The sequence below is a fragment of the Myiozetetes cayanensis genome, unplaced genomic scaffold (assembly GCF_022539395.1).
Source record: "Myiozetetes cayanensis isolate MyiCay16 unplaced genomic scaffold, myiCay2020 scf15, whole genome shotgun sequence".
NCBI lineage: Eukaryota > Metazoa > Chordata > Aves > Passeriformes > Tyrannidae > Myiozetetes > Myiozetetes cayanensis.
Genome location: NW_026087159.1, coordinates 98,930 through 120,374, shown reverse-complemented (window position 1 = coordinate 120,374; position 21,445 = coordinate 98,930). Strand labels below are relative to the sequence as shown.

The 21,445-nt window shown below is 45.5% G+C and overlaps 1 protein-coding gene across 1 annotated transcript; it reads right to left on the bottom strand.

The window, feature by feature from the left end:
• Positions 1 to 1,573: 1,573 nt before the first annotated feature.
• Positions 1,574 to 15,876, bottom strand: TENT5D (terminal nucleotidyltransferase 5D). The gene is made up of 4 exons (XM_050310518.1): positions 15,795 to 15,876; positions 9,072 to 9,193; positions 7,743 to 7,857; positions 1,574 to 3,777 (listed from the first exon to the last, which is right to left on the bottom strand). Exon 4 carries the CDS (start codon positions 3,760 to 3,762, stop codon positions 2,584 to 2,586), a length of 1,179 nt encoding a protein of 392 aa, XP_050166475.1. The 5' UTR covers positions 3,763 to 3,777; positions 7,743 to 7,857; positions 9,072 to 9,193; positions 15,795 to 15,876; the 3' UTR covers positions 1,574 to 2,583.
• Positions 15,877 to 21,445: the final 5,569 nt, after the last annotated feature.

Genomic DNA, 21,445 nt, shown 5'->3' with positions numbered 1-21,445 from the left:
TGATTTCACCATTCCTGATAGTTTTCACAATATCTGATTCAAAAGTGTTCCTACCTGTTGGTTAAAACCAACTTTTTGAAGTATTTCTCAGGGTAATGGATCAGACACATTTAAAATGCTCCTTCCTGCCTGACCTGTTTCCTGCTTCTTGAGAAGATCAACCCATTTCTCCACCCACCAACCACGGAAACCAGGAGTGGAGGAGTAATGAACTGATGTGCTACATTGCATGAAGGTCACAGGCCAGTGCAGATGGACTGAGATTTTCCAATCAATTCAGGGAGTTTAGGAGCCCCATTCCTCCTGAAACACAAGGTATTTGGATGCCTGACTCCCACAGATTCCCCAGTCCAACTCTTGGCTCCTCCTCCCTGCAGGTCACACAAGCGTTGGAGCACAGGGACACGACCCATGTAAGGCTCTGACAAGATTTTTCACAGTGTTATTTAATTTGGCAAATACCAAACTACATGTAAAGGTTCCCTTTATCATCCAAAGAGTTCAATTAATAAGTAAAATGAAACCACCATTTTCACTCCATTTCGCTCCTGATGGGGAATTCCCTAGAAGTGCTTTCATGCAAATATGGTGTTATCACAGCTGATAACAGAGCAATTAGGATTGATGATTTTATTAAATAGACTTTAGCCAATGGAAAGATATTCGTGGAAGTGGAACCAAGTGTGCTTTTAGACACAAAACTGGACATACCTGAAAAATCAGCAAAAGTAACAGTACTATATTCATGAGAGGCATCACAAAATGAATCAGCATCATTGGCAAACCCTTCTTATGTTGCAGAAACATCATTTTTGCACTATATTTTACAGAAAACAGTTGACTGTAGTGATGATGGTCAGCAAAGTTGTCTTTGAACAGCTCTTTGTTCAACTGTACAGGAATATCAGAGGGGAAAGGGAAGCTACATTTCACTGGCTGTAGGACTTCATAGAAATTTTAGAAATGTTTGATTTAAAATAGCACATTTATGTAGTGTATTTGTGAGTAAAATCAATCAAGCGCTCATGCCCAAGTAGAAGAAACTTCCAAGACCTGACACTTCAGTAAATCAATAAAATGCAGCCACTGCTTTTGAACAGGATGAGGATGAGGATGGTACAGGACCCACAGGGGACTCACAGGATGACACAGCAACACGTTAAGCATCGATGTAAGAAACTCTACAGCTTTGCATTACCAGTTTGCTGTTCCAATCTTACATCCACACCAATTCTAAATCTCCTTTTCGTGCTATTCCTTGTCCCAGATTCAGTTTTGGTGACACCACCTTAGATCCACCTGTCCCAAACCTGCTCATCCCGGAGCAAACACTTCCCACCTCTCCAACCTCCTCTGCTACAAACACTTTCCAACCCAAGGGCGTGTGTTTCCCTTTCCCTAATTCAGGGGCTCTCTGGCACCATTTCCAACACCACCACAACCTCCATGGAGCAACTGGCACAGGGAGGCACTTATGTGACATGTTTAAAACTTATCTTTGGTAAACACTCACACACAGACACACACACACACAAAAAATAAACCTCGTAACTAATGTTTTGCTTCCTGATCGTTAAATCCTCACTTGCTACTGGTGTGTGTGTGCAGGAATCTCAGCACACACAGGATGCTGCTAATATGAAATATTTTTTTCAAATGCCACTGCCAAGGATTTGTTTTAATTCACCTAAAAATAATGCAGTCCTGGGCTTTTTGGTTTTTTCCTGACTGTTGCGCATTAAAGCAGCTCAGATCGATAATAAATTAGCAACAGAAAGCGAGCCCTGTGTGCTCAATTTTCACCTTCTCTCTCATTCTGTTGCCTTGGTTTTCAAGAACAATTTAATCAGAATAGTTGTATCTCTTACAACTCTCGTTATCTGGGAGGCAGATCCCGGGATCTGATGCTGCATGACTTGAGCAGCCAAATCTGTCACTCGGATCAGTGGAAATTTTGGACACAGGAAGTGCTGAGGCTGCTCTTGGTGAGGGTGTTTCCTGCTCCCCAGCACTAACCAGTACTCTGGGGAGGAGAGGGACCTCTCTGATTGCACCTGAGGGACGATCAGACTGTGAAGCAGAGCTCACACCACCAAGAGACAACCCATCAATGTGTATTTTCAAAGGTGCTGCAAGTAAATGTTGCTGGAACCACATGGATATAACGGAGAGATGATCTAACACTTCTAACATCAGGCGTTTCTACTGAGAGGTATTTCATTGGCTTCATTTTTCATTTACACTATTTAAATTTTGCTTCAGAATTTTTTTTTTTTTTTTTTTAGAACCCAGAACTTAGTGCATTTCATTTTATAAAATTAGAACAATTTATACCCTTCTCTTTTCATTGCAAAAAAATACAGCCCAAGGTATAAACACTACACGAATGACGGACGCTTCACTTGTTTCACGACGTGCTGAATCGGTGATTTTAGACATTGATCAACCAAAGAACTTTGGCAACTTGCACAAAAATATGTCCTTAACTCAGAAGTGCTGATAAAACTCGCTTTAATGAGGCCTTTATTAAGAACTGGGAAGAGGGAGGAGTGTAAGTGGGTGCTGCGGAGGTCGGCGTTGTTCCTAAACCATCCCGCTCTGGATCTGTATGTGGAATGGGTAGGGCTGGTAGAACACGGGGGGCTGTCCATGAGCAATGTAGTAGTTGCTGAAGTTTCTGTCACTGATATACGGAGCGGGCTGATAATAGCACGTCACGTTGGCCGCGTTGGGGATGATGTTCTGCTCTCCCAGTACTTTCAAAGCCAGGATTGTGATCATGTTCAGAGTCTGCCGCCGCTCGTGCCCCATGAGGCAGACCGTGCTCTTGTTCACCACCCCACGCAGGGTCATCAGGTAGTCGTACTTGCTCTTCTCCTCCCCGATGAAGTGGTTGCGCAGATAGGACTCGATTTTCCTCTGCTGCTCGGCAACATCTGGAAAATCAATGAAGAACCTGGAGCACATGTAGCGTTCCAGGGATTTAATTTCAGCCTCATCTGCCGGCTTAAAGTCACGGACCAGGAGGTTGCTGTACTTCAGGAGGCCACCTCCTCGGATCTCCTCGGGGTTCCTGGTGGAGATCAGTTTGTATTTCAGGTGGTCCATGGCCTCGTTGAAGTCCCCGTACATGCTCTCGGCGATGACGGTGGGGTGACAGTCCTCTGCCAGCGGGCGGTCCGAGGCTCTGTACACCGCCAGGATGGAGTCCAGGACGATCTGGAAGGAGTCCACGCTGAACTCGAACTGCCGCCGGAGCGAGCTGACAAACTTCAGCTCCACGTTCTTGCCGCTGTTGTTGGACAGCGAGATGAGACTCCAGCGGTCGTGGTCGGTGGAGACTTTGACCATCTTCTGCACGTACACATCTTTCATGGTCTGAGCCGTGATTTTTTGCTTATTAACACATTTTGGCAGGAAGTCCAAAAGGCAATTAAGGACTGCTTCCTTAACAATCTGGAACTCCAGTTCACTGGGAAGTTCCACCCCAAAAATGATGTCTAGGTCCTTGTAGCTGGTTCCGTTCTGCTTGACCAGGATGTGACTGGCTGTGGAGCCGTTCAGGCGGATGTCTCTGACGTGGATCTGCTTCTCAATGAGCTGGTCCTTCACCATATGAATGATATCCTTCGGCTTCACATCCAGCGTTGGAAAGTTTCCTCTCCCATGAATAGGTATGGGCTCAGCTAAAACCTGATCCAGGATTTTAATCTGATCCCAGGTGAGACAACTGAATCTGTGGTCTAAGTCCTCCTCAGTCATTGTGAAGTCAGTGAGCTAAACAGGGAGAAAGAAAAATTAGAGACAAATGTTAGAACTTCCTGAAATACCAGAGAGTCAGGCATTTCACTGGGTTGTAGCAAACTTGTCTCTTCCTGCCTTGGCAGGAACTGACAAAGCCAGTTCATTTTCCAGTGACACAATCCCAGTTAATAGTCTGAGTCAACCACTGCACTTGTCGCAGTCTTTTAATTGAATTTTAATGCACCCAGGTTTTAATCCTGCTGAGAAGCCATCACGTTATTGTATAACCCATGACTCAAAGCAAATGCAGCAAAGCATCCAGACCCAATTGAAAACTACTCAAAGGTTAATAACACCAAATACTTGGTGGTTCTAATGAAACTCCAAATAAATTTCACCGTGAGGAGCTAAAATGAGCAAATTTGTTCTTTCTGTCCTGTCTAGAAATCTTCCTTCATCTTCAGTGACTTGAATACTTCAAATCACTGAATGAGCAGGAAGTTTTTGTAAAAAGCAGGAGTGAGGAACACACTCACTGTTTATCCAGTGAGTGCCTTGGATGAACTTTGGTCCCTGTGGATCATCTATAAACACACATCCTTTAATATCACATGTGGTTTAGGAACCTGATCATGGTTAAGCTGTTTCCACCGTGTTCCTGAGGCAAAAAATTTTCTTCTAAGCCATTAACTGTGTTCCTACATTAATGCAGCAGTGCTGCAAACTGTGGTTTGCAGAACCACGAGAAAAACCCTTCCAGTCTTGTGGAGAAACAATTTCCCAAGAAAGCCTGTAAAGAAGCACCTGTGGAATACACAGGAGAAAGCTCTGACTTGTTTAAAATGATATTTTGACTTAGTAGCCTCATATATAGCAATGAGATGTGACACTCAGGTGGCATCCAGGTGGGATGTGAACCGGCTCAGTGAGTCACCAGCAGGGTGGAAAAAGGGTCTTTGGGAATCTGCCAACACTGAGAAGCTACTACTGAAACACCAGCAATGTCTCTGCGGGCAGATGGCTCAAACAGATTCTTTCAGCCAAACCTCAAGAATAAAAATTAAAATAAATTCCTACTGAGTAATAACACCACTGAAAAGTCTACACTGTTGTTTCTTCATCAGCAGTGATTACATATGTACGTTGTCATGTATTCTCCTTCCCTCGCCTTCAGATTCCACATTCTGGAACATTTTAGTAATTTCAAGTAACTTGTGAACTGACAAATGGCTTGGGAATATGACAGAGTTATATTTCACATACTTTTGCTATAATTTCATCTCCCAGTAAACTGATCAGGAGCATATGGAGTTCCAGGTACCTTTCTGGCCTCGCTACAAAGAACGGAACCAACCGGATGTTTGAAGTTGGATGAATGTTTTAAAAGTCGGCTAAAGCAGGGCTTAAGTTGGGAATTTAATTGGCAGTGTGAAGGTTTAAAATCTTGGAATCAGTCCCATGTAGCTCCTGGCACTGTGTATGTAGCGTATAACTCCACCTACATAATATGCAAACACGTGTATGTTTGCACATGTACTCTGGAACATGGACATTCCTGCAGGAATTTAGAGAACATGACATTTTGAACCAAAAAGGAGACAAACTGCCATCTGTAGCACTGCCAGTTTTACACTCTTACGATTTCACCTTTAAATATCTACTGTAACTCCATGCTCATTCCTTTAAAACTATTACCACGAAAAACTTGCACCCATCCTTCAGAGCCTTTTCCACATCCCTTAACAACAAGTCAATCCTAAAAAAAACCCAGCTGTTACAGAAAGCCACGGTGAATTTTGAAAATAGGACAAGCCAGGGTGGAGCAAGAAGGTTGCAAAATATTTTGTACAAATATTTTTGCTGCCCTGTTGTCTCTGTGTCATTCATAGAATCGTTGAATTGTTAAGGTTGGAAAAGACTTCCAAGATCATCAAGTCCAGCCTTTTATATGTCAGGTTATGATGGACTCACCAGAAAACTTACAGTTGCCAGAAATGTTGCCTAAGCAGTTTTTTATGATGGAATTTGTCTGATATTGCAAAACTTTGACCTTTTTGAGGTTAATGTTGTGATGTAACAGAAAGGGCACAGAGAAATTCAATCCCCTCTTTTAGCAGAGGAACCCTCTTCAAACACTTGGAAAGTCAGAAGATGGAAGTATCCCTAAATAAGCTTAGAAATCCCTCCTTTATTGCTACATGTTTTTAGTTATTTCAGATGTTATTGCAATATACTGAGATTTTAAATTGACAGGAAAAGGTAATGTCAGTAAATCTCTCATCTGTGTTGAAGAGATGTACCTCAAAATGTCATTTCTCTAAAGTGATTCCTGGAGAATCTGGGGAGGCTTTGGGAGTTCAGAGCCTCAACATTAATGTTTTATGATAAATACTAAGAATTCTGTGCTGAAACAACACCTCCAATTTGACAAGTAAGGAAAATATCCCAGGAAAAACAGGAATTAAATTTTCAAGAATGTAATTAATTTGCAGCTAAACCTAAATAAACTAATTATTATTATTTACTAATTTGCATCCAGCTTGTAACCCAATACACAGCCCTGCACTTTCCTAGAAGGGTTTTCTCTTGCTCTTTTCCTCAATCTTGTCTGGCAACAAGAACAATTTCCAGGTAATTTTATACTCATTAGGGACCTGATTTCTCAAAGCTGTGGCAAATTTACTTACTGAGGTGTTCAGGCCAACGTCAGGAGTTATTATTAATGTAAGTAACCTCAGTTACAATAAATCAGCATCCATACTGAGACTAAAATTAGTTAAAGTGTTGTGTGAAACAAGAAGGGAAGGAACCTCACTGCGTCACCACAGCAGTTGGATGAAGCCAGACACAAGCAAGTGCTGGGTTGGTTAGTGGGAAAAGAGGCTGGAAAATCACTTTATTCCTTGGAAACTGGTGATGGTTGCAATGGAGGATGATCCATTTACAAGGACAGATAATTATAGGATGGGGAGGATGGTTTTAAACTAAAGGAGAGTTCATTTAGATTAGATTAGGGAGAAATTCTTCCCTGTGAGGGTGGTAGTGAGGCCCTGGCACAGGTTGCCCAGGGAAGCTGTGGCTGCCCCTGGATCCCTGGAAGTGTCCAAGGCCAGGTTGGACAGGGCTTGGAGCAACTTGGGATAGCAGAAGTGGAAGCAGATGTTCTTTAAGGTCCTTCCAACCCAACCCATCCTGAGATTCCATGATCCCTGGAGGGACCAAAAGCATTTCATGTGTTCCACATTCAGTGTTTTCCTGCCTTAAAGTCAGTCCGTGAGCAAATGGAGGCTGCACAAACATCAGTGAAACTCAAAAGAGGGTGGTTTTTAGCTCACCTCATCAATATTTGTAATTTACTGGAGAGGGTTTTTGTGCAGCTGTGGTAGCTCCATCCTCTTCCCTTTGATCTGCTCCCCTGTTTTCCTGTTTTCCAGCAAAGATTGGGAATGCTTGACTGCTCTAATTCTCTTTACTTTGCACTTGAAATTGGTTTCACGAGGACCTTTCACAGAATAATGGAATCACTGAGGTTGGAAAAGACCTCAGAGATCATCGAGTCCAATCCCCATCCTGTCAACTCAACCAGAGGTGTTCCTTGGACACCTTCAGGGTTGGGGACTCCACCACCTCCCTAGGGGAGCAGCCCCTTCCAACTCCTGACCACCTCCAGGAAAAAAATTCCTCCTGATGTCCAACCTGACCCTCCCCTGGCGCAGTTTGAGGCTGTTTCCTCTCGTCCTGTCTCTTGTTACCTGGGAGCAAAGGCTTAAAAAGAGATGGAGCAAAATGTCTTGCCGTGGTGGCCTTGGTTTTGGGGGTTACTCCGGAAACACTCCCAGAAATTCTGCCATTGTCCCCTCAATGCCTGCCCTGATTTCCTTGCACACACATTACATGCATCACTAATGACTCCCATGATCCCTTGCTGAAGCTTCCCTGAAATTCAAAGCTACATTTCTCTGTTCAGCCGGGCATTTGGAAGTATTTCACTCACTCACTTAAGGACTGCAGCTGGCATAAGCTCCGGAGGCAGGAACGTCAAACGCGGAAGGAGTTCCAGTCGTAATTTAAACGCGTACGAGACAAGTAGAAGCAGTAAAGCATCTGGGGAACCTAAATGGGGAAATATTTAAACTGGTTTGACAGTGTTTTTCACGAGTTTTTCCTTCCATTACTGTTAATGCATGTGGGAAGGTGGTGTTTGTTTATCCTGTTATCGCCAGATCACGCATGAGTTGCCATCAGTTTTCAGTACAGTTGCCATCGAGTTACCCTGAAATAACAAATGATAACTCAGGGCCAGATGCTCCTCTCTGGTGAGATAAGGCTGCAAGGTGGGCAAAATGCACTTAAAAGCAGTTTGCTTGGACCATGCCACAGAATATCACCTGCAGGGGCAGAAGAAGTGAGCAGAGGAAGAGACGCCATCAACAAAAATAAGCTCTAACTTTTCCCCAACCCATGGAACAGGGAGAATGGCTTTAAGGAAAAGAGGACAGATTTAGATTGGATATTGGGAAGGAATTTGGATATTGGGAAGATGGTGGTGAGGCCCTGCCACAGGTTGCCCAACACTGGTGGTGTCCAAGGCCAGGCTGGAGCAACTTGGCCTAGTGGAAGGAGTCCCTGCCCATGGAATGAGGTGGTCTTTAAGGTCCCTTCCAACACCAACCATCCTGTGATCCCATGTTTCCATGAGAATCAGGAGAGTCATGTACCAGCCTCCAATGCCCTTTCTCCCAACTGGGAGGGATGTGCAGAGCCCAACCCTGCAGTAGAACACTGGGAAAAGGAGCTGAGGAGCCAACACCTGGAATGTTGCAGGATATGGGCTCGATGAGCTGGGAGTTCTCAGGAGGGACAAACTGAGCAGTTTAATTTGGGCAAGCAGTATGAATACATAATCCATATTATCTCATCCTGGATATTTGGGGGTTTTGGATGACAGATTTTGCCTCATGACTCATGGTACAGTCATTCTGAGCTGGATGGGGATCCCCTCACAGGGCAGCATTTTCAAGGGCAGATATTTTTTGAGTTTACATCAACTCCCACAACACACGATGTTCCTTCTTACAGGGCCTCCATGTCCAAACAAACCAAGCCCTGTAAATAACATGGGATGAAGCACAGTCTTCTCAATTGCTCTAAAATACTTTAATAACTTTAAAAAATAAAAAAGGTGTCACATGCAATATTTGGTCTATTTGGGGTCATCGCTGAGAAGTTCCTGGTTTAGGCAAAGGTTATTTGTTCTACCAAATACATACTGTGGACTGACTCCTGAGCAATATTTCCAGAAAGAATGCAAAATCCCACGGACTTACCGTGGCAGGAGGACTGGAAGTGTGTATTCCAGCGGAGTTAATAGGATGAGTCACTGGATCATTTGGTAAAAATATGAATTGTCATCTTGTCACTGACAGAAACACGAAGCTCCCCGGGAAAGCTGCAGGAAATAAAACCCAACAAACAATAACATTCATTTTGAGATCAATGTTAACTACCAGTCACCTGCTGTACATAATAAATGATGCATTACAGCCCTGGCAGTCCTGCAGGAATAACAGCAGCCTTTCAAGTTGGGAATGATAAGGTAAAAGCAGTGGAAAGGCACCAAAGTGCTTATAAAGACTCTGGGTTTCAGGTCCTACTTAATCCCCTGCAAGGATATTAACAGACTTGTCATTTCCTCTATGGGATTTTGAGTGAGAATTCGATATTATTAATAGACATGCAAATTAGCAGGGATGTAGTGGAATCATTTAAAAACCAGAATGAATAACAACCCAGCAAAATGAAACACAATGAATCGTGTAGTGGCTTTCTATTGCTTCTATAACAGCAGATGACAGGAAGGTCTTGTTTCAGAGGTTGTTGGTTCATTTACAGTAAGCCCAAGATCCCTGCTGCTGGAATTTCCATGTTCCAGTGGCCTGTTGACTGGCTATGCTGGAATTAAATATATTTCTACATTTCCTGTGCTACCATAAAGGCACTTATATTTGTTTCTCATTTCAAAGACATGCTGACAGCTAGGCAACCTTTTTTAGGCTTTCCTTCAAAGACCTCCCATTCCAGAACCCCATCCTGCAAAGTCCACAACACCCACACAGTGTTGCTTGACTATCCCAAGCAGGGCCCTGTCCACTCTATGGTTTGATATCCACGTGAATTTACTCCTTGTTGATAAGTTGTGTTCCACAATCTCAGCTTTCATGATGCAAGTATATGTGGTTCTGATTAAAGGTAACTTTGCAAGCATGATTTGAGTGTAAATATCTGCATAATCTGCAGGAAAAGCTGAAATTATAGCCCAAGCAGGTATGCACTGTGTTATTAATTTTATTCAGAATAAGATGGATTTTCCCTCCATGCTACAGCAGGCAGATTTTCATCCCTGAAAATGCCATTTTACTGCTGCCAGAAGCACAGCACTTGCTCTGCTCACCCTGTGGGGACCCTGCTGCTGTGCCAGGGCCTGTCTGCAGCTTTCATTTGCTTTCCAACTCCTGATGGGCTATTAATTGGATGAATGTGTGTTCCCTGACTTGTTCCCCAAATCCATGCAGTGATGGCTCGTATTTGCACCTGGGAATACAGGGTTAAGTCTGGCAAGGGCTGAGCTTTGGTCAGTCTGAGAGGGAGAGCCCAGTTAGGCCTTCAGTGCCAAAGAAAAGAGGTTCTGGACTGCTTAGATAAAAGTCTCAGCATGTGGAGTCTGGAAAAGTCAGACAAATCAGTCACTTTGCAGCAAAACACAAAATACAAAATTCTTTTTAACGATGAAATATTGTTATTTCTTTCTGTGCATGGGGGGAAGGTTTAATGGATAGATGATATCCATTAATGGATATATCACCACGATGGAACAGATTAACTCTAGAGCAGAATTAATGGCTTCCTCTGGTGATATTTAGGGAGAGAAAAGAGAGACCTTTATGGCTTTTTTTTGTAGAAGAAGAGCCATTATTATATAATATGTTCATAGAAGCAGCAGCTGAGATTGATGGACTGCTTTGGCTGCTGGGACATTTTTCCCAACTGCTGCCTGGCTCTGTCATCACAGGAAAAAGAGCATCATTCCCTTATCCTACACCTGTGGTTCCCATGATTTTTCCAACTGAAGGAAAAACAAAAATAAAAATTACTGTGTCAACAATTGTGTTTCAAAGGTAGTATTTTCCTGTGTCTGCATTTGAGACGTGAATTGTGAGATGTGACAACAAACACATTTCCAAGCTTTTTTCCCCCCTCGTGCCTAACAAGCAAAGGACTCTCCTGAGATCCAGCAGGGTCTGGGAGATGACATGTGGCTCTGAGGATTTCCCTCCCTGCCACAAACACTGGTTGGGAGCACTGGTCACTGCCTGGTCCCAGCTGGTCACTGCCTTTGGGCGTCCCCACTCCCAGGTACCACCGTCAGGAAGATCAACCCTCAAACCCCTCAAGTGCCCACACCTCCCACGGGCTTTGCTGAGCATGGAGGTTGCTCCAACACCTCATCAGCTGACCCAGGGCATTCCAAGGTGATTGCCCCCAAACTGGCAGGAATGAGAGCCAGGGATCCAAGAGATCCTTGCCTCCCCCCATCTCCGTGTGCTTCCCCGAGCAGCACATGATTGCTCTGCTCAGCTCCTCAGACTAATCCAACATCTGTTTACTCACTTGAGATCCCAGTGACTCAATCCAAAGCTCACTTATCAAAAACTCTCATTATTATGACTAAACTGCAGCAAAAGCAGGCAAGGTAAAGAATGGAACAATCCTCCTTTCCCATCTATTAACCACCTTCATAATCGTTCTCCTCTTCAGATGCCAGAGGAGGAGGGATAAGGGATGCCACGCGCCATCACAGCCCTGAGTCTGGGCTAAGCCAGGGGAAAAAGGGCATTACAAAGTCAAGGCTCTCCTCAGAAACTCTGCAGAGCCTTCCTCCCCTCATCTACACCAAAGGACAACCATCTAATGTCCCCAAGAACCTGCCTTGTGGGACAGCCTTGCTCACTAAACCAGGAGAGGACACTTCCAGGACCACATTAATGTGTGTTTGGAGAGGGTTCCAACACAACACACACAGCAAATTGAATGGATTCCTCTTTTTTAACTGATCATACCCAAAAAAGCACATTTGCTGGAAGCTGCATTCGATTCCTTCAATCAGTTTTTTTCCCCTCTCTGAACCAGTGCTGAGCCATTGGAGTATCGAGGGTGGGTTTTGATTTTTCACACAGTAATAGAATGGATTGGGAGAGTTTGCCTTGGGAGGAGCCAGAAAACTGAGACAAATGGAACTGGTGTTCCATGAAGGCCCCTCTGCATCACCCCTGCGCTGCTCTGCATGTCTTAGAAAAGTGTTTGCTATTAGACAATTATCCTGCTTCACTCCAGGAGTATTTTCATTTTATGGCAGAAGCTGTGAGCTCTGGGCACAGGCTCCAGGTTGATTTATTAAGCATTTTAGGATCCTTTCAAATAAAGGCTCATCCTGGCTGCTACAGCAAGTGGGGAGTTTAAATTGAGTTGGAAAAAAACTTCTGGGGCAAGCTGGGCTGGCACTGCCACAGGAATGTGTCTCCCAATCTACTCAAAGATTACTATGTCTTCCACTATTTATTGATATTACTATTTGTGTTTATAATGTTAATACAGAATTCGTATTTTTATGAATTAATTTCCATACTTATATTAGAAAGTTGTTCTCTGACTACACAATACAGCAGCAGGGTTTCATTTCATAGCTGTTTTCCCAATTTTATGAGTTACACTGCAAAAGTGGGGAAAAATAAATGAATTATTCATTATCTTCAAAGTACTTGCTGTACAAGAGTTTACTCTTAATTCTGCCTCAGTAAGAGCCAGGATTCCCCTGGAAAATAGTTTTTTGATAACTGAAATCTTTTCTAGAGTTTGCAGATATAAAAAAAATAATACTGCATAACTAGTCAAACTAGATCAGCAAAAAGGATTGTGGCTGCAGCACCAGCACTGCTACTTTTTGGTGGGGAAGGCAGCACAAAATGTCTCTGTTGACATTATTAGTAAAACACGGAGAGGAGATAAAGCAATGATTAAACCAAAGGAAGAGGCTGAGGCCCTGCAGCAAAGCTGTGTATTCGTGACTTTTCCATCACTATCAATAATTCATAATGACCATCATGCGCATGACGACACCAAGTTTGGGAGAAGGACTGAGTCAAGCTCTCCCCAAATGTGCAAAAACATCCAACGTGACACCGGCTGTCAAGGCGACAGGACCTGCTCGCTAAGCAAAGACCCAGCAGGAAGGGTAATGGAGAAGAAAATCAGCTGATGTTGACATAAATCAGCATCTGCTGTACCCATTTGTGGTGGTTCATGGAGGAAAACCCTCCTTTTGGTAATAAGCGCTGAAAGAAACAGTTTTTAGGGCCACGAAAATATCTTGGCTAGGGAAGAACTGAAAGGATCTGTGAGCAATTCTGAAACATGAAGCAAGCATGTTCAGAATTGTGCTCAAATTCTGCAGCTCTCTGTGTTCTCCCTTTCTGTGCCACACTAATTTCGGGAAATAGGTATGTTGCTGATTCCCTGTGGCATCTCAGATTCTGTATTCATGCTCTGAATAATTATTTTTGCATGAATATCGTGGTGACAAAAGGGAAATGCCAGACTGTAACTTTCAAAATACTTCTTTTTAAAAAAAGGTTTGAAACCCAAGGGCGTAAATTCATAGAATTATGGAACGGTTTGGGTGGGAAGGGACCTTAAAGCCCATCAAGTCCCACCCCCTGCCATGGGCAGGGACACCTTCCACTAGCCCAGGTTGCTCCAAGCCCTGCCCAACCTGGCCTGAGACATCTCCAGGGATGGGGCAGCCACAGCTTCTCCAGGCAGCCTGTGCCAGGGCCAGGAATTGCTTTGGTGTAAATGAGAGCAGAACTGGCCTGGTCTATTCATGGCTGAGCTTCTGACTTCTGTAAGATAAACCTGAGCTCATTTTCACTCCATGTGGACTGTCCCTCACTCCATGTTACCTGCGGTTTGGTGGTGAAATTTGATTTGGAATTTGCCTCCAAATCTTGTAGCTGTTCCTTGACCTTCACCCATTAAAACCAAGGGGCTAAACAGAGACATGTAAGATATATATGATGTGCAAGACATATCTATGTCTTAAATCCATAAGACAAGGTCTATCCCCATATGCAGACGACCATCAGCCTACTGGGAACTCAACACTGTCAATAACCTCAGGGTGACCCACCAAGGGCTCCCCAACACGAACCAAAGAGGCAAAGCAGAGCACGAGGGACCAACATTTCACCCCTTGCCATGGCCAAGCACCGATGGCTCAGCCCAAGCCCATCCTGGAGTCTGATCATCAGAGCCCAGCACCAGGAAGGCCACAAAACCGCTCCGGATTAGGAGTGTTTTGAAAACACGAGTAGAATTTCATTCCTTCGAGCAGCATTAATTAATGAATGAATTTCCACTGCCAGCCTAAATGCTGCTTAATTGACTCTCCAAAATAACTCAGTCTCAATGTGATCTTTCAAGGAACTTGGTCTACTTATGTCTCCCTGATTTATAGTGAGTTCATAAATTACCGGACTCCACGGTGTCAGCAGCTACTCCCGAACTTGAGCTGCTGATACACCCAGGGGCAGGAATTTAGGGTCAGGCCTTTGCTCACAAGGGTCAACGGTAGACATCTCTCTTTGTGGCAGCTGAATCATTACAGAGCACACCAGAGCTGTATTTCTAACGCCTAATGAGGCAATAAAACTAAATTTACTGTAAAGTTATGCCCAGGATGCACAGCTGGGCAGGGATGGTGTGCAGGCAACACTACCCAGGGGTCAAAGGTCTGCAGCACTGCAAATTAAAGGAGTTATTAGTGTTCTCTTTGAACTGAGCTGTGGGAATGCAAGAGGGATAAGGTATAAGGAATAGAAGGTATAATGCAGGTAGCTACTCCCGCTCCACACATCAAGCCCTTATTCCTGACTCCTGGATGCTGCAGGCACAGCACACGGAGGATGAAAGGACACAGGGATGGTTTTTATATTTCTGAATGGGACAGACACATCTGACTCTAGTTGAGGGAGAACTCAAGAGCATGAAGTGTGGGAGAGTCCCTGCTCTCAGTCACTTTCATTTATTATTCATTGCTCGGCCTTTAGCGGAGAATTGAACACATCCCCATTCATACCCACCTTGCTGCTTTTTATGGGAGCCACGGACAGACTGTCTCTGTTAACGCAGCACATGGAACACAACGTGTGTGAGCCTGCAGAGCCAGCCCTCCTCTTTGAGAGGGAACAATAAATATCATTAAAGATTTGCAGTAGCTTAACAGATGTTTCAGAGACGCCTGTGGGAGAAGGCAGGGAGCACAGGAGAGTGATTCCTGCGTGGGAAGACGCAGAATTCCAGCCCCGAGTTGCACTGCACACAGGCACTTCCTAATCGTTTAGGGCAGAGAATCCCAAGCTCGCTGTCACTGTCAGTGTCACCTCCAGGCTGTGACCTCCCCCAAAAACGCCGGTGGTCCTTGCTGAACACCTACAAAAGGCCTAAGCTACCTAAGCTATCATCTTCTATGCGGGGTGACAGAGCTGTCATCTTCTACATGGGGTGACAGAGCTTCCACCAGCGAGTAGGGAATACCACGTTCCTACTACTCCTACTATGGATGTGGCGAGGCAGGGCTTGCCCGAATCCAGGGAGTTTTCAGGGTTCGTGCAAAGCAACACCCGAGCGAGAGCGAACTCACGTGCAGCGAGACACACACACACACGCACCCCCCGCGGCACCGCCGGCTCTCCGAACCGCCCTTTCCCTAAGTTTATCCCCGAAGTTTGCGAGGAAAACGCCTTACGGGGAGAGGAGAAAGGCCCGAGCCGAGCGCTCCGGGGCTCGCCAAGTTTCCTAACCGAGACCAACCGCTCCCGCAACGGCCCCGCCCGCCCCGGCCCCGCAGCTCCCGGGGGCACCGCGGGCACCGCGACCCCGCCCGAGGGCACCCGCGGGGATGGGGCGGGGAGCCGGGCAGCGACGGCGACACTCACCGTGCGGAGCCCCGAGCGCCGCTCCCCGCGCTGCCCACGCCGAGCCGGGGCCGCCGAGCCGGGGCCGCCGCCGAGCCGGGGCCGCCGCCGAGCCGGGGCCGCCGCTGTCCGCGGCCGCGCTGGTGCTGAAGCGGCCGCCCCGCCCCGCCCTCCGCCCGCCCCCGCGGAGCGCAACGCGGCCGCCATGGCAACGGCAGCGGGGGGGCCGCGCCCGCCGCCGCCTCACGGGCACCGCCGCCTCACGGGCACCGCCGCCTCACGGGCACCGCCACGGAGAGCCCCCCGAGCCCGCATCCCCTGCACGGCCCGCGGAGGAGGGTCCGACACACAGACCTGCCCCGGGGCCGCCGTTCGTCACAGCGGAGCGGCCGCCGGCGCTCCCGCACGGCGAGGGGACGGGCACCGCCGCCGCCCTCACCGGCAGCATCCCCCCCGGCCGCCGCCCCGGCAGGATGGGCATGGAACCGTGGAACAGTGGGGTCATAGCATCGTGGAATAACGACATCCTGGGCTCAGGGGATGGCGGGAATCATAAAATCAGGGCATGGGGGAAGCATGAAATCAAGGGATTGTGGAATTGTTTCAGCTGGAAAAGCTGTCTGTCACCATCGAGTCCAACCGTTGCCCCAGCGCTGCCAAGCCCACCACTAACCCATGTCCCCAGCTGCACATCCACACGGCTGTTAAATTCCCCCAGGGATGGGGACTGAGTTCAGGGAGTGTTTAGACAACGCTCTCAGAGACAGGGTGGGATTGTTGGGGTGTCCCATGCAGGGCCAGGAGTTGGACTTGAGGATCCTTGTGGGTCCCTTCCAACTTCAGCATATTCTATGATTCCACCACTCTCTTAGGCAGTCTGTTCCAACACTTTAACAAACGTTTCCACAAAGACATTTTTCCTAATATCCAACCTGAACCTTCCCCAGTGCAACTTTAGGTCCTGTCAGCCTGGGCAAAGAGGGTGACACTCATTTGGTGCCAAATGGTTTCATCTTCTGGTGATCCAGTTCTCAGATCCCAAGAAGAGTCAGAACTAAACTTGTTTGGTTTTGAGATTCTTCCTGCACAAATAGTCTGTGGTTTTTGCCTCACTATTTCATGGAATCCTGGAATGATTTGGGTTGGAAGGGACCTTAAAGCCCAGTTCATCCCATCCCCTGCCGTGGGCAGGGACACCTTCCACTATCCCAGGTTGCTCCAAGCCCCATCCAACCTGGGCTTGGACACTTGCAGAGATGGAGCAGCCACAGCTTTTCTGGGCAAGACACAGGCACAGGATGCAATTGCCAAGGGAATCTAAACAAGGAAATCTACATTTCAGGGATGTGTTCAGTATTGTAAGGATTGAGACTGAGGATTAAGCTGATTAAACTCCTAACGGTGACACGAGCACCTGCAGTTTGGTCACTCAACCCCCCCCAAATTCTGCCTCACCTGCAGCACAGCCCTTCTCACAGTGAGAGACACTTGGCTGCTCTGTCACTTCAGCTCTGGGAGCAGGATCTCCTCCACTGTAGTGTCCTGCTGGAAACATTCCTTGTGCTCCTTCATGTGCAACATGTGATGTCACAGACTCAGTTCTGGTTCTAAGCATCTGACTTGGAAAACCAGGCTGGGTATCTAAAAATTATTAGCTTTGATCAATTACTTCACTGGATGGATGGAATAAAACCCTGCCCAGGGTGAGGTTATGGCATTTGTGCCATTTTTGGTCATTTCCATTCCACAGTAACACTAAACACTTCACATTTGCTGCTGCGGGGTTGTCTAAGTTTGCTTAGACACAGACCTAAAATGAGAGATAATTTACTTAACTGTTCTGAGAAAATATGCCACATGGGTAAGCCACGATTATTTCTGAAAAAAAGTCAGGATTTAGTACTACAGTGACTCATAACAATGAGCAAAAAAAGGTTATGAAAGTATTTTAAACTGCATTTTATCATAGGGAAATATATAATAACCTTAAATAGCCATGTCTGTGCTTGACCTTCCAGCACCCAGGTACTTCTAGGCTGGCTCTGGGGTATTACACCAGGATTTTAACCTTTTATCCTAAAAGAATCCACAGCAAGGAAATACGACCCTTGTTGAACATAAAAATCCCAAACCAGCTGTTATTCTTTAGGGCCCTTAAAAATATCTTCAGTGTCTCTTTCCTCTTGGGAACAGTTTTATGATGGAGCAATTGCAGCGATCACAAAGCACTTCATGATTAAAGAATCCAACTTGTGAGATGACTTCATTTTATGTCATAAACACCGAGTTAGTTTCTAGTACTTGATAGTCCTAGCTGTGAAAAGTATTTCTATTTAAATTACTTTATACTGTTATATTAGCTGATTATTTCTTTTGTTTGTTATTTCTTTGTTTATTATTATATTAATTTTTCTTCCTAGTTCACAAATCAAGAAAAAGAGTTAATGAGACTTTTGAAATCCTCATAAACTCCAACACAAATGAATTCTCAGCTCCAATGAGAGTGTTTCCCAGTTTCCTGATCCTGGGCCACCACAGCCAAGACAGAGGCAACCCTGTGGCCATGGGCACACAGAATTGCTGGAGAGAGGGACAGGATGGGAGCTGCTCACTCAGCCTGTGCCAGGATGAAGCCCATGGCTTGCCCAACCATTATACATAGCCATTGAATGATTAATTGGGCAAATTAATTAGTTAATGGTCCTCCTGCACTTGGAAAATAGTGAATGACTTCAGAAAAGCTATGTATCTTGCTTTTTTTTCACTCTTTAGGAAGCTGCAGCCCCACGGCACGGCTGGGTGAGGGAATAAGTGTTTAATATACATAGAAAAGCTCATGTTTGATGGGTGATAAACCTAATTTAATGTCAGGCAGGGAGGGTTGGGTTTTCTTGGAATTATGCCTTCACCTCTTTGCGTATTTTCAGGGAGGCAGATGCAAATCTGTGCCATCGTGATGTCACCAGGCTGCTGGGACTGGCCACGGGCAGGTCAGGGACACCAGCACAGGGCTGGCAGCACTGTATTCTCCACTTGGAGAAGTGGAGAAAGGAGAAGGACATCTGTCTGATGACATCCCAGGGCCACGGAGGTTGCTGGGATTTCTGCTCCGGAGTTCAGTAAAGCTGGGATTTCACCCAGCTCACTTTGTTTGGTTTGGAAATGAGGGTTTTAAAGGCAACCTCTAAGGCCAGGTGTCCTCTGCTGGTGTACAAGATACGCTCCCTAAACCTGGACTCTTGCTGCCTCCTCCTGCTTTGGCCCTAATTCCAGAAAGCACTTAATATATCCATAAATACATTTCCAGCCAGCCAGGCTCTTGAGCAAACACCTAGTTTAAAGATTTGCTTATCTCTAATTCATTGGTGAAGAAGTGAGGTATTACTCAAAAGGAGTCAAAAGGCATAATCTGGCTGTAAATCCTTATCATTTCTATCATTTATAACCAGAGCTTAGTCATCTTTTGACCAGTGACGCACAGCACTGATTTCTTGCTGAATAAAATTGTGGAAGCACAGCCAATTTTTCACAGAGCTTGGAACTGTGCCCTTTGCCAGGTTTTATGAATGCAGAGCTCAAGGTCCATCGTATGCCGTGGATAACCCGATGCAAGGTCACGTTTTGCTGGAATAGCAGCACCTAAATCCTGCAGGGCGACAACAGGATCCGGCCCTGCTTGGAGAATTTATCAAATTTCCCAGGGATTTGGATGTGCAGAACAAGCTGAAACTCTGAGAGCAATAAAGGCAGTTGTAAAACGCTGAAGATTACCGAGCTTGGACCTGCAAAGGTCAGATCCTGATCTACACTCCCCCAATTCTCACTTGTATTTAGATCTCAGATACCCTGGGCATTCAGCTCTGCGCTCGGCAGTTCAGCGAGGCGGAGGAAAATCAGCTTTACCTTTGGAAAATTCCAGCTCAGGGCTGCGTTTTCCTTCCCAAACTCCAGAATTTCATGTCATGAATGATGCATGTTCTGTCTCAGAGGAAATCACCTCAGAAAACGCACTCCCCACGGCCTTAACTTTGAGCGTGAGCTTTGAGACAAACATGAGGGTGGGTAAAAGTGCATTTTCCATGTGAAATGGGCGTTCACTTTTGCACACACAAACGCAAGGAGAAAGATATGGAATTTTCCTTTCCAGCCCACCAGGCTGAATCCAGATTGCACACATGACTGTCAGAGTACTGGAAGCTCTTCCTCTCATCACCAGGCACCGTGGATTGAGCCCCCTGACAGGATTCAGAAGGAATTTATATCCAATTTAGTAGCCCCAGTGGGAAAGTCAGATGTCACTGAATAAAAGTGCTGAGAACCACTTGCCGTGTAAACTTCTCTTCAAGAAATTCCAAAGTGGTGTGAGGGGGCTTATAGATTCTGCTGCCATTTATGGAATTCTACTCTTAAATGTGAAGAGACTTGTTGAGTTTTTGTATTGCCTGAATCTAGGAGTGGAGAATGTTTTGATTCATCCAAAGAAACTCTCTGAAGATAGAAAGAAATTCAGGCTTTTTTCTGCCATCGATGCTCAGAATGAAAATGAATCAAAACAATCAAACCCTTGAGATTAGTCAGAATTAGCTCTTTTCCTGTACTGGTCTGTATGAAATGATTTCTTGATTTTGACCAGAGAGGAAAAAGTTAAAAAGCACAAAACAAGCTTTAAAAATGACCATTAAAACATTTCCTCAGGAAATCTATTTAAATGCTGATGTCATTTTCTACAGTCACCACTTCAATTTAACTGTGTGAAACTAGAAAGGCACGAGGAGGGGAAGGTTTAATGGTGGGGTGGCAGAGACACTGTGAGACACATTGAAGGGGTGATGACATGCAAGGGGTGGCAAGAAGACCCTGCTCCCACATGAGAGTCTGAGGGAAGAGGTGTCTCCCTAGTCTGGAATTTGAGGTGGATCCTGGGACATGGTTTGGGTTGGAAAGGACCTTTTGAAGATCATCACATTCCAAGCCCCCTGCCATGAACATTCAGCAAGCTTTGCTCCAGATGTCCAGGTTTGGAGGAGCTCACATAAGCACAGGATTTAAACAGGGCTTTAGCAGTCCAACAGGTGAGAGGCTGCAGAAAATGCACTTGGCATCACGACTTTATATTGGAGTGAAGAAGAGGTCTCTAATTCAAGCCACAGATTGGTGAAGGTCAGTTTATTGGAAAGCTGAGGGAAAGACATGGCCTCATAAATCTGGTTATACTTCCAAAAATATACCCCAGGAACATCAGATGCTGCTGGGAACACACATAGTACAGCACAGTGCTCAGCAAAGCATGTTAACCTAATTTCAGCCTTACATGAAAGAAGAAAACCCTGACTCATATTTTATGAAAATTGTTATGGTGAATCAGCAAATGACTTCTGTTAATCTCCTCCAACGTCAGCACGCCGAAGTCTGGAGCAACTTGAACTAATCCCAGGGCACTCGTAAATAGAATGTATTCAGGCCAGCTGAAGCTGGGCTAAATGGGAACAAGCAGTAATTTGTCATCGATGGACAGCTGGGAAGCTCAGAAAAATTCTATTTCCTGCCTGTCTGGTCAGGAGGAAAGACAAGTTCTGTACGTGCCCTTCACCTCTGACTCCTGTATCAGATCCCAAATAAAAATGTTTACACTTCAGAAATGTGTGGCTGCTTTAAGAAGATGTGCTGGTGGG

Bases quoted from the DNA above. Each gene is read 5' to 3' on its own strand.
- TENT5D (XM_050310518.1), bottom strand. From the start codon at position 3,762: ATGACTGAGGAGGACTTAGACCACAGATTCAGTTGTCTCACCTGGGAT.